Genomic DNA, 13,403 nt, shown 5'->3' with positions numbered 1-13,403 from the left:
TGTGTAAATATTGTTGGAAAAAAAAGTTACTTTCTGTTTGACTCTACAAACTCGTGCTGGACTCTTTGTGGCACAAAACGCATCAACCCAGTCAGCTCAAGGGGCAATTAGGAATGGGCAATAAATGCTGGCCCAACTAGCGACTCCCACATCTGACTGAAAGAATGAAAAAATGATGGTTTTTTAATGACAAGCAATGATGGTCACCAGCACCGAGACTAACTGAGATAACACGGGCTGCAACTGGATGCAGCTTTAGCTGAAAGATACTCCAGACCTTGAAGTTAGTTCAACCTGATTTATAGAACCTGGCACACAGTTAGCACAATTCTCTGAGTTCGACTCTGCTAACCTAAGTGTGATTACTCTGTCTGACTGAACCAGACTAGCTCTTAGCCACGTGCTGGAGGTGTTATGTGATATATACACCCTGACTCACCCTGTAGATGTCCCCAGTGGAAAGAGCCCGAGTGTGAGTGCCTCGTGCCTTTTATAGTGGGAAACCACCCCCAAGTGTTCTGCCTGCTGATTGGTTATGTCCTGTCCTCTGCGTTCATTAGCTGCCTGTCTGTATCTCATTATGTGCATGCCTGCATATCATGTCACTTCCATGGTGGGCGGGATTCTCCGCCGGCTGGATTCTCCGTTTTGCCGGCGCCTGGGGGTTTCCCGACGATGTGGGGCTGCCCCACCATGGGAAGCCCCATTGACCGGCCGGCGTAACGGAGAATCCTGCTGGCGGGTCGGAGCAGAAAAGTGGCGCGGTTGGGTGGAGAATCCAGCCTGGTGCAGCTGTCCAGTTCATAACTGACTTTCGTCTCAGGTCAAGCATCTCTTTACATCACACTGTGTGGGCCGTACTGATGTCTAGTCCTACATTAACCCTTGCTACCAGATACCCTTTTACTACATAAATGTTGAGGGTGTTGTATTTAATTGCACCAAATCCCTGTTACCATAATATATTTAAATGTAGCATTACTTAACAACAGCCAGCTCCACCTTATTACCACTTCTATATTCAGCTTCTGTTTTCAAAGAGCTTGTCCGAATAATAAGTCCAAAGCCGTTGGCTAGGAATTTGCTGGGAAAATACAGGATGTTTAAAACGTTACTAGTGGGTAAGGAATGCAGTAGATACCCCATGCATTGAGAATTGACTCAGATTGCTGGACCAACATTTGTGCTCTTGTGCTCTTCTGTTATAGGGCTCAGGAAAAAGGAAGTTCACTGTCAAATTGTTCGCAAGTTTCAAGAAATTGCATTTGTATTGTTAAAACTAATAAAAATTGCTGCATAAAATTAGGACTGATACCTAATGACGTGAGGAACCTTGAATAACACAATTCAATTTCCTGCAGAGCGCTTGATCTCAGCAGCCCAGAAGAATTGAAACTGACATCTCTTTCTTGGAGGTAATAAATGTGTTTTTATCAATTCTTAAGATGACTTTTTAAGAAAATTGCATCATTTTCTTATTGTCCCTTTCTAATTTTCTCTCGATCTATTTTTCCTTCTGTACTTAAATTTACTCTCGTTGTTGATAGACTGTTGTTCAGGCCTGTCAAGATTCCCGTAGAGACTGATGCATTTTGAAGAGAAATTAGAATGTCCAGTGAACAGTGTAATAGTAATTGCAGAACAAGATTTCAAAATAAACCTTTACTGTAACATCTCTCTTTTCCCTCTTCCCTCTCTCTTAACCTTCCCTTCCTCCTTCCCTCGCCCCCTCCTTTATCCTTCCTTCTCTCCTTGCTCCTCTTCCTTCTCTCCTTGCCTCTCCTTCCCCCTCTCCTTGCCTCCCCTTCCCCCCGCCTCCCCTTCCCCCTCTCCTTGCCTCCCCTTCCCCCTCTCCTTGCCTCCCCTTCCCCCTCTCCTTGCCTCCCCTTCCCCCCCCCTTCGCCCTCTCCTTGCCCCCCCTTCGCCCTCTCCTTGCCCCCCCTTCGCCCTCTCCTTGCCTCTGCTTCCCCCTCTCCTTGCCTCCTCTTCCCCCTCTCCTTGCCCCCCCTTCGCCCTCTCCTTGCCTCTGCTTCCCCCTCTCCTTGCCTCCCCTTCCCCCTCTCCTTGCCCCCCCTTCGCCCTCTCCTTGCCTCTGCTTCCCCCTCTCCTTGCCTCCCCTTCCCCCTCTCCTTGCCTCCCCTTCCCCCTCTTCTTGCCTCCCCTTCCCCCTCTCCTTGCCTCCCCTTCCCCCTCTCCTTGCCCCCCCTTCGCCCTCTCCTTGCCTCTGCTTCCACCTCTCCTTGCCTCCCCTTCCCCCTCTCCTTGCCTCCCCTTCCCCCTCTCCTTGCCTCCCCTTCCCCCTCCCCCTCCCTTCCCTCTCCCCCCTCTCATTGCCCCCCTCTCCTTGCCTCCCCTTCCTCATCTCCTTGTCTCCCTTCTCCCTTTCCTTGCCCCCTTCCCCATCTCCTTGCCCCCTTCCCCCTCTCCTTGCCCATTTCCCTTCTTTGCTTGACAAATACACGAATAGGATGGGAATAGAAGGATATGGACCCCGGAAGTGTAGAAGATTTTAGTTTAGACGGGCAGCATGGTCGGCGCAGGCTTGGAGTGCCGAAGGGCCTGTTCCTGTGCTGTACTTTTCTTAGTTCTTTGTTCTTTCCTTTGGTCCCCCTCTCCTTGCCTCCTTCCCCCTCCTTGCCCCCTTCCCTCTCTTCCTTGCCTCCCCTTCCCTCTCTCCTTGCCTCCCCTTCCCTTTCCCCTTGCCTCCCTTCTCTCCTTGCCTCCCCTTCCTTCTCTCCTTGCCTCCCTCTTTCCTTTTCTCCTTGCCTCTTTCCTTCTCACCCCACCCCATTTGTATCTCCCCTTTCCCTCTCTCTCACCATACTATTATTGCTCACTAATCCAGGAATTTGTGGTGCAAAAAATGTCAAACTGAAAGATGCTGAAAATATTTTAAGTGTGTACGGCACAAGATGCCCCACTCCACCAAATTAAGCCACTATCTACGGCCCCTGCTACAAACTCTGTTCCATAGCCATCATTTCCATCTGCTTTTGGCTCATTTTCTAGGGATTGACTAGACTGCAAATCCTACATTACAACGCAATTACATTTCAGAAGTACTTAATTTGCTGTAAAAGTCTTTTGGAAATCCTGAAGTCTTTAAAGATGCTATTTAAATGCCAGTCTTTTTTTTTACTTTTCACACCCGTAGCATCCAATTTGACCCCGAGTTCAGCTTTTGATCTCATACCCTCTTTATTACTAAGATCACCCAATTCCACTAATACCATTTTGCCTGTCTATATCCCTGATGCTGAAACTCTCATCCATGATTTTTGTTACCTCCAGACTCAACAATCCCAATGCTGCCCTCTTTGACCTCCCATCTGCATCCTCCATAAACTTGAGCTCATCAAAAACTCTGACTGTATCCCGATCAAGTCCCATTCACCCAACACACCGATGTTGGTTCCCAGCACACCAGTACCTCTATATTAAACTTCTCTTCATGTACCAAACTTTAGCCTGTCCATATCTCTGTAATCTCCTCCAGCCCAGAAACCTCCCAAGAACTCTGCTTCTTTAAACTCTAGCCTTGTGTGCATCCCTTTATGTGGCCACGCCTACAGCTGCCTAGCTTTGGAATCACTGTCCCAAATCTTTCAACTACTCAACCTCTCTCCTCCTCTCCCCCCCCGCCCCCACTGGACTTCAATGTCCAGCACCAAGAGTGGCTCGGTAGCATAAGAACAAAGAGAAGTACAGCACAGGAACAGGCCCTTCGGCCCTCCAAGCCCATGTCGACCATGCTGCATGTCTAAACTAAAATCTTCCTGGGTCCATATCCCTCTATTCCCATCCTATTCATGTATTTGTCAAGATGCCCCTTAAATGTCACTATCGTCCCTGCTTCCACCACCTCCGGCAGCGAGTTCCAGGCACCCACTACCCTCTGTGTAAAAAAACTTGCCTTGTACATCTCCTCTAAACCTTGCCCCCTAGTGATTGACCCCTCTACCCTGGGGAAAAGCCTCTGACTATCCACTCTGTCTGTGCCCCTCATAATTTTGTAGACCTCTAGCAGGTCGCCCCTCAACCTCCGTCGTTCCAGTGAGAACAAGCCAAGTTTATTCAACTGCTCCTCATAGCTAATGCCCTCCATACCAGGCAACATCCTGGTAAATCTCTTCTGCACCCTCTCTAAAGCCTCCACATCCTTCTGGTAGAGTGACAACCAGAATTGAACACGATACTCCAAGTGTGGCCTAACTAAGGTCCTATACAGCTGCAACATGACATGCCAATTCTTATACTCAATGCCGCGGCCAATGAAGGCAAGCATGCCGTATGCCTTCTTGACTACCTTCACCTGTGTTGTCCCTTTCAGTGACCTGTGGACCTGTACACCTAGATCTCTCTGACTTTCAATACTCTTGAGGGTTCTGCCATTCACTGTATATTCCCTACCTGCATTAGACCTTCCAAAATGTATTATCTCACATTTGTCCGGATTAAACTCCATCTGCCATCTCTCCGCCCAAGTCTCCAAACAATCTAAATCCTGCTGTATCCTCTGACAGTCCTCATCGCTGTCCGCAATTCCACCAACCTTTGTGTCGTCTGCAAACTTACTAATCAGACCAGTTACATTTTCCTCCAAATCATTTATATATATTACGAACAGCAAAGGTCCCAGCGCTGATCCCTGTGGAACACCATTAGTCACAGCCCTCCAATCAGAAAAGCACCCTTTCATTGCTACTCTCTGCCTTCTATGACCTAGCCAGTTCTGTATCCAGCTTGCCAGCTCACCCCTGATCCCGTGTGACTTCACCTTTTGTACCAGTGAATGTCGGATGTGGGCTCCAATCTATGGTAACCACCGGTTTGTGCCGGGGAAGATGGACGGGGGGTTTCGGAGGTGGCAGAGTGCGGGTATTGAGAGGCTGGGGGATTTCTTTATTGATGGGAGCTTTCCCGGTCTGGGGGATCTGGAAGTGAAGTTTGAATTGCCTGGAGGGAATGGGTTCTGATATCTCCAGGTAAGGGATTTAGTGCGGACACAAGTTTTTACCTTTCCGCTTCTTCCGCCACAGGACAAGGTAGCTTCTAGAACGGGGGTGGGGGAGGGGAAGGTATCGGAAATTTATAAAGAATTTATGGAGTGGGAGGAAACCCAGATCGGGGAGACAAGATGTAACTGGGAAGATGAGTTGGGAAAAGAGTTAGAGGCGGGTCTGTGGAAGGATGCCCTGAGCAGAGTCAATATGTCCTCCTCATGTGCAAGGCTCAGCCTGATACCATTCAAGGTGGTTCACCAGGCACACATGACGGTGGCCCAGATGAGCAGGTTTTTTTGGGTAGAGGACCGGTGTGGGCGATGTGCAGGAGGGCCTGCAAATCATGTCCATATGTTTTGGGCATGCCCATAGCTCAGGGGATTCTGGCAGGGATTTGCCAGATGTCATGTCCAGGGTGTTAAAAGTGAGATTGGCACCGAGTCCAGAGGTGGCAATTTTTGGAATGTCGGAAAACCGGGAGTCCAGGGAGAGAGAGAGGCTGATGTTTTGGCCTTTGCCTCCTTGGTAGCCCGGAGATGAATCTTAGTAGCCTGGAGGGACTTGAAGCCCCTGAAAACAGGGATATGGTTTAGTGTCATGGCTCGGTTTCTCAGGCTTGAGAAAATCAAGTTCGCTCTGAGAGGTTCATCATTGGGGTTCTTTCGGAGTGGCAGCATTTTATCGACTTCTTCGGAGAAAATTGAACTGTCAGCATATTCAATAAAGGGGGAGTCAGTTAGGGAGCAAGGGGGTATAGGGGGGAGGTGTTGCTCTCTTTATTTGGTTCTAAATATGGCGGTCAATATGGTTGCCTTCCTTAATCCTAATTAAGTTTGCTTTAGAGTCGCCAGGTATCTCTCGATACCGCCACAAGGTTCAAACCCGAGTACTGATCAAAGAGCTGATACACCAGTTAGTTAGTTCAAAGTCAATACTATTTATTTACACACACAGCAATATCTATTCATGCACAAAGTACTACAAACTAAACTATCACTACTGCTAAAGCCTATACTTAGCTTTGGGCGCCCACTCAGTCAGAGGAACAATGGCTGTTGTTCGGATCTGAGGCTGCTGGGGTCGAAGTGGTGAAGGGGAACAGCTAAGGTCGTCTGTCTGGTAGCGAGCGTTGACCTTAGACTTACTTGCTTCTGGTGCAGCTGGTGGACGGGTCTCTCCGCTGTGAGAGCCGATTCCAAGAGAGCGATTCTCTCTCGGGGCCTTCTTCCTATACCCAGAGGGGCTTCGGGCGCTTTTGGGCAGGTCTTGAACTTGGCCCCAATTAATTGGGCCGTATCTTGATCACTCGTATTGATCTTGACCAATAAAGGTGTGGGAGCACTGATGGCTGGGCGTGTCCTAGGTGGCCGTTGGCTTTGTTTGTGCTTTCGGTTTGGGGAACTGGTGCCATGAGGTCTGCAGCCAGATCGGTTACTTGAATATCTCCCTTTGTTCCCGTAGATGGGCCATCAATATGCTAATAGACCTACAGTTTCAGTCTCCTCTGGGAGCTGCGGTTCCAATACACGTACAGGCTCTGTGCCTGCCTGCTTTCTTAGCATTGTCCATAGTTCCCTACAGTCTTTGCAAACATCCATTTTGTATTCTGGAAGTGGCCATCCCAGATGGCTACAGAGGGAGTTAGACTATGTCGGCCTAGCTTATTAGGTGAGAACTGTGGGAGATGGAGGGGTGTGTTACGTGTTGAACTATGTTTATATCTGTACTTGTGTCTTCTGTTATTGTAAAACCATAAATGCCTTAATGAAATGTTTAAAAGTTGACTTCCAAAAGGCCTTTGATAAGGTGTCTCACGGGAGACTGCTGAGTAAAATAAGGGCCCATGGTATTCGAGGCAAGGTATTAACATGGATTGACGATTGGCTGTCAGGTAGAAGGCAGAGAGTTGGGATAAAAGGTTCTTTTTCGGAATGGCAACCCATGACGAGTGGTGTCCCGCAGGCTTCAGTGTTGGGGCCACAGCTGTTCTCTTTATATATTAACGATCTAGATGACGGAACTGGGGGCATTCTGGCTAAGATTGCCGATGATACAAAGATAGGTGGAGGGGCAGGTAGTATGGAGGAGGAGGGGAGGCTGCAGAAAGATTTAGACAGTTTAGGAGAGTGGTCCAAGAAATGGCTGATGAAATTCAACGTGGGCAAGTGCGAGGTCTTGCACTTTGGAAAAAAGAATAGAGGCATGGACTATTTTCTAAACGGTGACAAAATTCATAATGCTGAAGTGCAAAGGGACTTGGGAGTCCTAGTCCAGGATTCTCTAAAGGTAAACTTGCAGGTTGAGTCCGTAATTACGAAAGCAAATGCAATGTTGTCATTCATCTCAAGAGGCTTGGAATATAAAAGCAGGGATGTACTTCTGAAGCTTTATAAAGCATTAGTTAGGCCCTATTTAGAATACTGTGAGCAATTTTGGGCCCCACACCTCAGGAAGGACATACTGGCACTGGAGCGGGTCCAGCGGAGATTCACACGGATGATCCCAGGAATGGTAGGCCTAACATATGATGAACGTCTGAGGATCCTGGGATTATATTCATTGGAGTTTAGGAGGTTGAGGGGAGATCTAATAGAAACTTACAAGATAATGAATGGCTTAGATAGGGTGGACGTAGGGAAGTTGTTTCCATTAGCAGGGGAGACTAGGACCCGGGGGCACAGCCTTAGAATAAAAGGGAGTCACTTTAGAACAGAGATGAGGAGAAATTTCTTCAGCCAGAGAGTGGTGGGTCTGTGGAATTCATTGCCACAGAGGGCGGTGGAGGCCAGTACATTGAGTGTCTTTAAGACAGAAGTTGATAAATTCTTGATTTCTTGAGGAATTAAGGGCTATGGAGAGAGAGCGGGTAAATGGAGTTGAAATCAGCCATGATTGAATGGTGGAGTGGACTCGATGGGCCGAATGGCCTTACTTTCGCTCCTATGTCTTATGGCCTCATGGTTTTTTAAAAAAATTATGTCAACCAGGATCCTTTGTTGCCACAAGTGTACGGCACATCACTTCTAGGTCAAATGACCATTCTACAGGATAACTAATATTGGAGGGGAATGACACAATCTGGTAGAAATAGGAATAATCCGGGGTTTTTGGTGCAACATATTGTCCTGTGATTTAACTGCCTTCGCCCTACAGCTGCAGCATCAATGTAAAATGATTTTGTTTCCTGTGAATTTGCCTAAAAATACTTCCAGTTTCTTTAATATCTAAAGTTAAGAGTTAATTATGAGAAATGACTAACATAGCTCCTTCCTGTGAACAAATAAAAAAAACATTTTATTCCAGAAACTACTGAAACAATACCAGCAGACCATGTATGTGCGTGGTGATGGCATTGACGCATGCGCTGGCGTCACGGGCAGGCTGGGACAGCGGAGTGACATCACTAGTTTTCTGTACATGTGCAGATGGGTCTCAGTGGCCATCTTGTGTTGGCAGGAGACACACTGAATTATTATTTATATTGTATATTATGGCCTCAAGTAACAGAAAGCAGTTTATCCATGATCTACAACCATTGGCACGTCACTGTAGCAGGAAGACAAGTATTCAATATTTAAGAATGTATTTAAAAATGAGTGTTATTCAAGTATGAACAATCTGAAAAGAACAGTGTTACAATCCCAGTTGATATTATAAACTGCATGGGAAGGCCCAGTCTGGAATCCTGGCTCAAAAGACCATAACTGTATTAGCCTGCACTGAACACATGGGGCTGGGTTGATTGTTTTCCCCATGTATCTTGAGGAGCATGAGCTCCTCCTGCGAACTACGGGGCTGATAGCATGTATATAAGGTTGGCCACATAGGAATCGACCAACAGAGAGGACCGGTGAGGTTCAACCGGGCCCCATTGTAAATGATATATATTATAAATATACGTCTTCTTTGTGTTCCTCGTCTGACTCCCTTCGCCTTTATTAAAGTAACTTTTACTTATTTTTAGAAAACATGGATGAACAGAATCTCAGAACTGCCAATTGGCTTTTAACAACAAAAAAACATTAAACATGAAAAGTTTGACTATATACAATACTCCTTCACTTCCACTTACCTTTACACATGCACACAGATGTTCAGGATGGCTCAGGTAACAAAATATATCTTGTACTATGATGTTCTCCGTAAACTGTGGGCAGACAACACCACACTCTGAAATCATGTGGTAGGTTTCACCAAATTAGACTTTTGTGGATTTTTACGCAAATTAGATGATTATCACATGAGTGTTTCCAAATTCCACTCCCAAAAAGACCTGCTGTAGAATCTTCTTGCAAACAATGTTTTCTCTCGGTTGTTTTCAGCAAGGATCCGCCTCCGGGATTTCCAACTCCTTTCAGTATTCCTTTCTCGTGAATACGCACAAGCTTTCTTTTTTTTTTAATACTATTATATTAAGGTATTTGAAAATTTTTATAACAGGACAAAAACAATGACAGCAACATGGTAAAAGTCAACGAACGGCTGCCACCTCCGGGAGAACCCTAACATTGATCCTCTTAAGGCAAACTTTATTTTCTCAAGACTGAGAAACCCAGCCATGTCACTAACCCAGGTCGCTACACTCGGGGGCTTCGAATCCCTCCACATTAATAAGATCCATCTCCGGGCTACCAGGGAGGCAAAGGCCAGGACCTTGGCCTCTTTCACCCCCCGAACTCCCGGATCTTCCGACACTTCAAAGATCGCTACCTCCAGACTCTGTACCACCCGTGTTTTTAGCACCGTGGACATTGCCTGAGCAAAACCCTGCCAAAACCCTCAAAGCTTCGGGCATCCCCAAAACATGTGGACATGATTTGCTGAGCTTCCCGCCCACTTCGCACACCTATCCTTGACCCGGAAAAACTTGCTCATCCTAGCCACTGTCATGTGTGCCCGGTGGACTAGCTTAAATTGTATCAGGCTAAGCCTGGCGCACGATGTGCAGGTATTAACCCTGCTTAGGGCATCCGCCCCTAGACCCGCCTCTATCTCTCCTCCTAGCTCGTCATCCCACTTGCCCTTAAGCTCCTCCACCGGAGTTTCCTCCGCCTCCGAAAGCTCCTGGTAAATATCCGATACCATCCCCTCTCCCACCCAGGTACTGGAAACTACTCTATCCTGTATCCCCCGTGGCGGCAGCAGCGGAAAGGCCGGCATCTGCTTTCTCAGGAAGCCGCGCACCTGCAAATACCTAAAACCATTCCCTGCTGGCAATTTAAATTTATCCTCCAAAGCTTTCAAGCTGGGAAAGCTCCCATCTATAAATAGATCCCCCATCCTTCTAATTCCTGCCCTCTGCCAACTCCAGAACACACCATCTCGCCCACCCGGTACAAACCTGTGGTTGTTATAAATCGGGGTCCACTCTCTTGTATCTCCTCAACTGTCCTCAGAGCCGCCACTACCACCGGACTTGTGGAGTATCGGGTGAGAACGGCAGAGGTGCCGTTACCAATGCTCCCAGACTGGTATCTTTACATGACGCCACCTCCATCCGCTCCCATGTTGACCCCTCCCCCACTACCCACTTCCTAATCATGGCTATATTAGCCGCCCAGTAGTAATTGCAGAAGTTCGGCAGCGCTAACCCACCCTCCTCCCGACTGCGCTCCAGCCACACTTTCTTCACTCATGGGGTCTTACTCGCCCACACAAAGCCCGAAATAATCTTATTCACCCGCTTGAAAAGGCCTTAGGGATGAAGATGGGGAGGCACTGAAAGACAAACAGAAAGCTGGGGAGGACCGTCATTTTCAAGGTCTGTACCCTCACCGCCAGTGATAGCGGGAGCATGTCCCATCTCTTAAAGTCCCCTTCCATTTGTTCTACCAACCGGGATAGGTTTAACTTGTATAGTACCTCCCATTTCCGGGCCACCTGGATTTCCAGATATCGAAAGCTCTTCCCTGCCATTCTAAGCGGTAGCTCTCCCAGTCTCTTCTCCTGCCCTCTTGCCTGGATTGCAAACATCTCGCTTTTCCCCATGTTCAATTTATTCCCCGAAAAATTGCCAAATTCCCACAAGATTTGCATTACTTCGCCCATCCCCTCCAACGGGTCCGAAATGTACAAGAGCAGGTCATCTGCGTAGAGCAAGACCTGGTGCTCCACCCCCCACCCCGAACCAGCCCTTTCCAGTTCCTAGAGGCTCTTAACGCCATGGCCAATGGCTCTATGGCCAGAGCAAACAGTAACGGGGGGAGGGGGCACCCGTGCCTCGTCCCTCGGTGTAGTTCAAAATACCCCAACCTCAGCCGGTTCGTACGCAGCCTCGCTACTGGTGCCTGATAGAGCAACCGCACCCAGTCAATAAAGCCCTCACCAAACCCAAACCGTCCCAGCGCCTCCCACAGGTAATTCCACTCCACCCAGTCAAAAGCCTTCTCCGCATCCATCGCTACCACCACCTCAGCCTCCTCTCCTTATGAGGGCATCATAATAACATTTAGAAGCCTTCGAACATTGGCCTTGAGTCGCCTGCCCTTAACAAATCCCGTCTGGTCTTCCTCTATCACCTCCGGGACACAGTCCTCTATCCTTGTGGCCAGTATCTTAGCCAGCAGTTTGACATCCACATTCAGTAGAGAAATCTGCCTGTATGACCCGCGTTGCTCCGGATCCTTCTCCCGTTTCAAGATTAATGAAATCGAGGCCTGTGACATTGTTGGGGGGAGGACTCCCTTCTCTCTTGCTTCGATAAATGTCCTCACCAGCAGTGGGCTCAATATCTCTGAAAACTTCTTATAGAGTTCCACCGGGTAGCCGTCAGGCCCCGGGGCCTTGCCCGACTGCATGCCCTCCAGCCTCTTGATTATTTCCTCAGTCTCAATTGGGGCTCCCAGCCCCTCCACCAGGTCCTCCTCCACCCTCGGGAACCTCAACTGATCCAGAAATTGCCTCATCCCCTCCACCCCAGCCGGGGGTTCCGACTCCTATAATTTACTATAAAAGTCCTTAAACACCTCGTTCGCCCCCGCTGGGTCCAGAACAGTATTACCGTCTCTACTCTTTACCTATCTCCCTGGCTGCCTCTCTTTTCCTAAGCTGGTGCGCCAATGTTCTGCTTGCCTTTTCACCGTACTCATAGATCGCCCCCCCGTGCCTTCCTCAACTGTTCCACTGCTTTCCCTGTGGTCAACAGCCCAAACTCCACCTGTAACCTCCGCTGCTCCCTCAGTAGCCCTGCGTCCGGGGCCTCCGTGTATCTCCTGTCCACCTGGAGTATCTCCTCCACTAACCTGACCCTCTCAGCCTGTTCCACCTTTTCTCTGTGGGCCCGTATCGAGATTAATTCCCCTCTGACCACTGCCTTCAAAGCTTCCCAGACCGTCGCTGCGGAGACCTATCCCGCATCATTTGTTTCCAGGTAGTTCTGGATGGACTTATTAACCCGCCCACAGACCGCCTCGTCCGCTAGCAACCCCACATCCAGTCTCCACAGCGGGCGTTGCCCTCTCTCCACACTAACCCGTAGATCCACCCAGTGCTGGGCATGATCCGACACTGCAATTGGCGAATACTCAGTATCCATCACCTTTGGTATTAGCGCCCTGCTTTGAACAAAAAAGTCGATGCAAGTGTATACCTTGTGGACATGTGAGAAAAAGGAAAACTCCTTCATCCTCGGCCGTGTAAGCCTCCATAGGTCTACTCCCCCCATCTGTTCCAGAAACCCTTCAATTCCTTTGCCGCAGCCGGTCTCCTCCCTGTCCTGGATTTTGACCTGTCCAATCCCGGATCAATGACTGCGTTGAAGTCCCCTCCCATGATCAGGTTATGTGACTCTAAATCTGGGATCTTACCCAACACCCGCCTCATAAATTCCACGTCGTCCCAATTTGGAGCATATATGTTCACAAGTACCACTCGCACCCCCTCCAGCTTCCCACTCACAATTATGTACCTACCCCCCTTGTCTGACACGATTCTCCCTGCCTCGAATGCCACTCGTTTGCTGATCTAGATCACTACCCCCCTGGTCATTGAGTCCAGTCCTGAGTGGAACACTTAGCTAACCCACCCCTTCCTCAATCTCGTCTGGTCTGTAACCTGTAGATGTGTCTCTTGTAGCATTGTCATGTCTGCCTTCAGTTCCCTCAAATGCACAAACACGCAAGCCCGCTTGACTGGCCCATTCAGTCCCCTCACGTTCCATGTGATCAGCCTGAATGTGGGGCTTCCAACCCCCCTCCCCCCCCCCGTCGACTAGCCATCACCCATTTTAGGCCAGCCTCGAGCTTGCGCCCTCCGCTTCCTCGAGTCCCCACTCGAGCTGACGCCATTCCCGACCTCCCATTCGTCCCCTGGTAACAGTTCCTCCCCTGTCAGCAAAGCAGCTCCCACTACCCCCCCCCCCCCCACCACCGCTCCCCTCCCCCTAGCAACAACACTAAAAAC

The 13,403-nt window shown here is 48.8% G+C and overlaps 1 protein-coding gene across 3 annotated transcripts in view; it reads left to right on the top strand.

The window, feature by feature from the left end:
* Positions 1–13,403, top strand: part of LOC140429339 (xanthine dehydrogenase-like) — a 452,003-nt gene that overhangs the window by 175,478 nt on the left and 263,122 nt on the right. The window contains exons 2-3 of one of the 3 annotated variants that reach the window (XM_072516191.1): positions 1,362–1,415; positions 8,968–9,111. The exons of 1 other annotated variant lie outside the window; for it this stretch is intronic. In XM_072516191.1, the coding sequence (XP_072372292.1) occupies positions 9,084–9,111 (28 nt within the window). In that variant the 5' untranslated portion in view covers positions 1,362–1,415; positions 8,968–9,083. The remainder of the gene's footprint in view (positions 1–1,361; positions 1,416–8,967; positions 9,112–13,403) is intronic. One more of the 3 variants, XM_072516192.1, reaches the window with a different exon arrangement.

The sequence above is a fragment of the Scyliorhinus torazame genome, chromosome 9 (genome assembly GCF_047496885.1).
Source record: "Scyliorhinus torazame isolate Kashiwa2021f chromosome 9, sScyTor2.1, whole genome shotgun sequence".
NCBI classification, from domain to species: Eukaryota; Metazoa; Chordata; class Chondrichthyes; order Carcharhiniformes; family Scyliorhinidae; genus Scyliorhinus; species Scyliorhinus torazame.
Note: the sequence above shows the minus strand (reverse complement) of the source record. Positions and strands in the feature narration are given on the sequence as shown.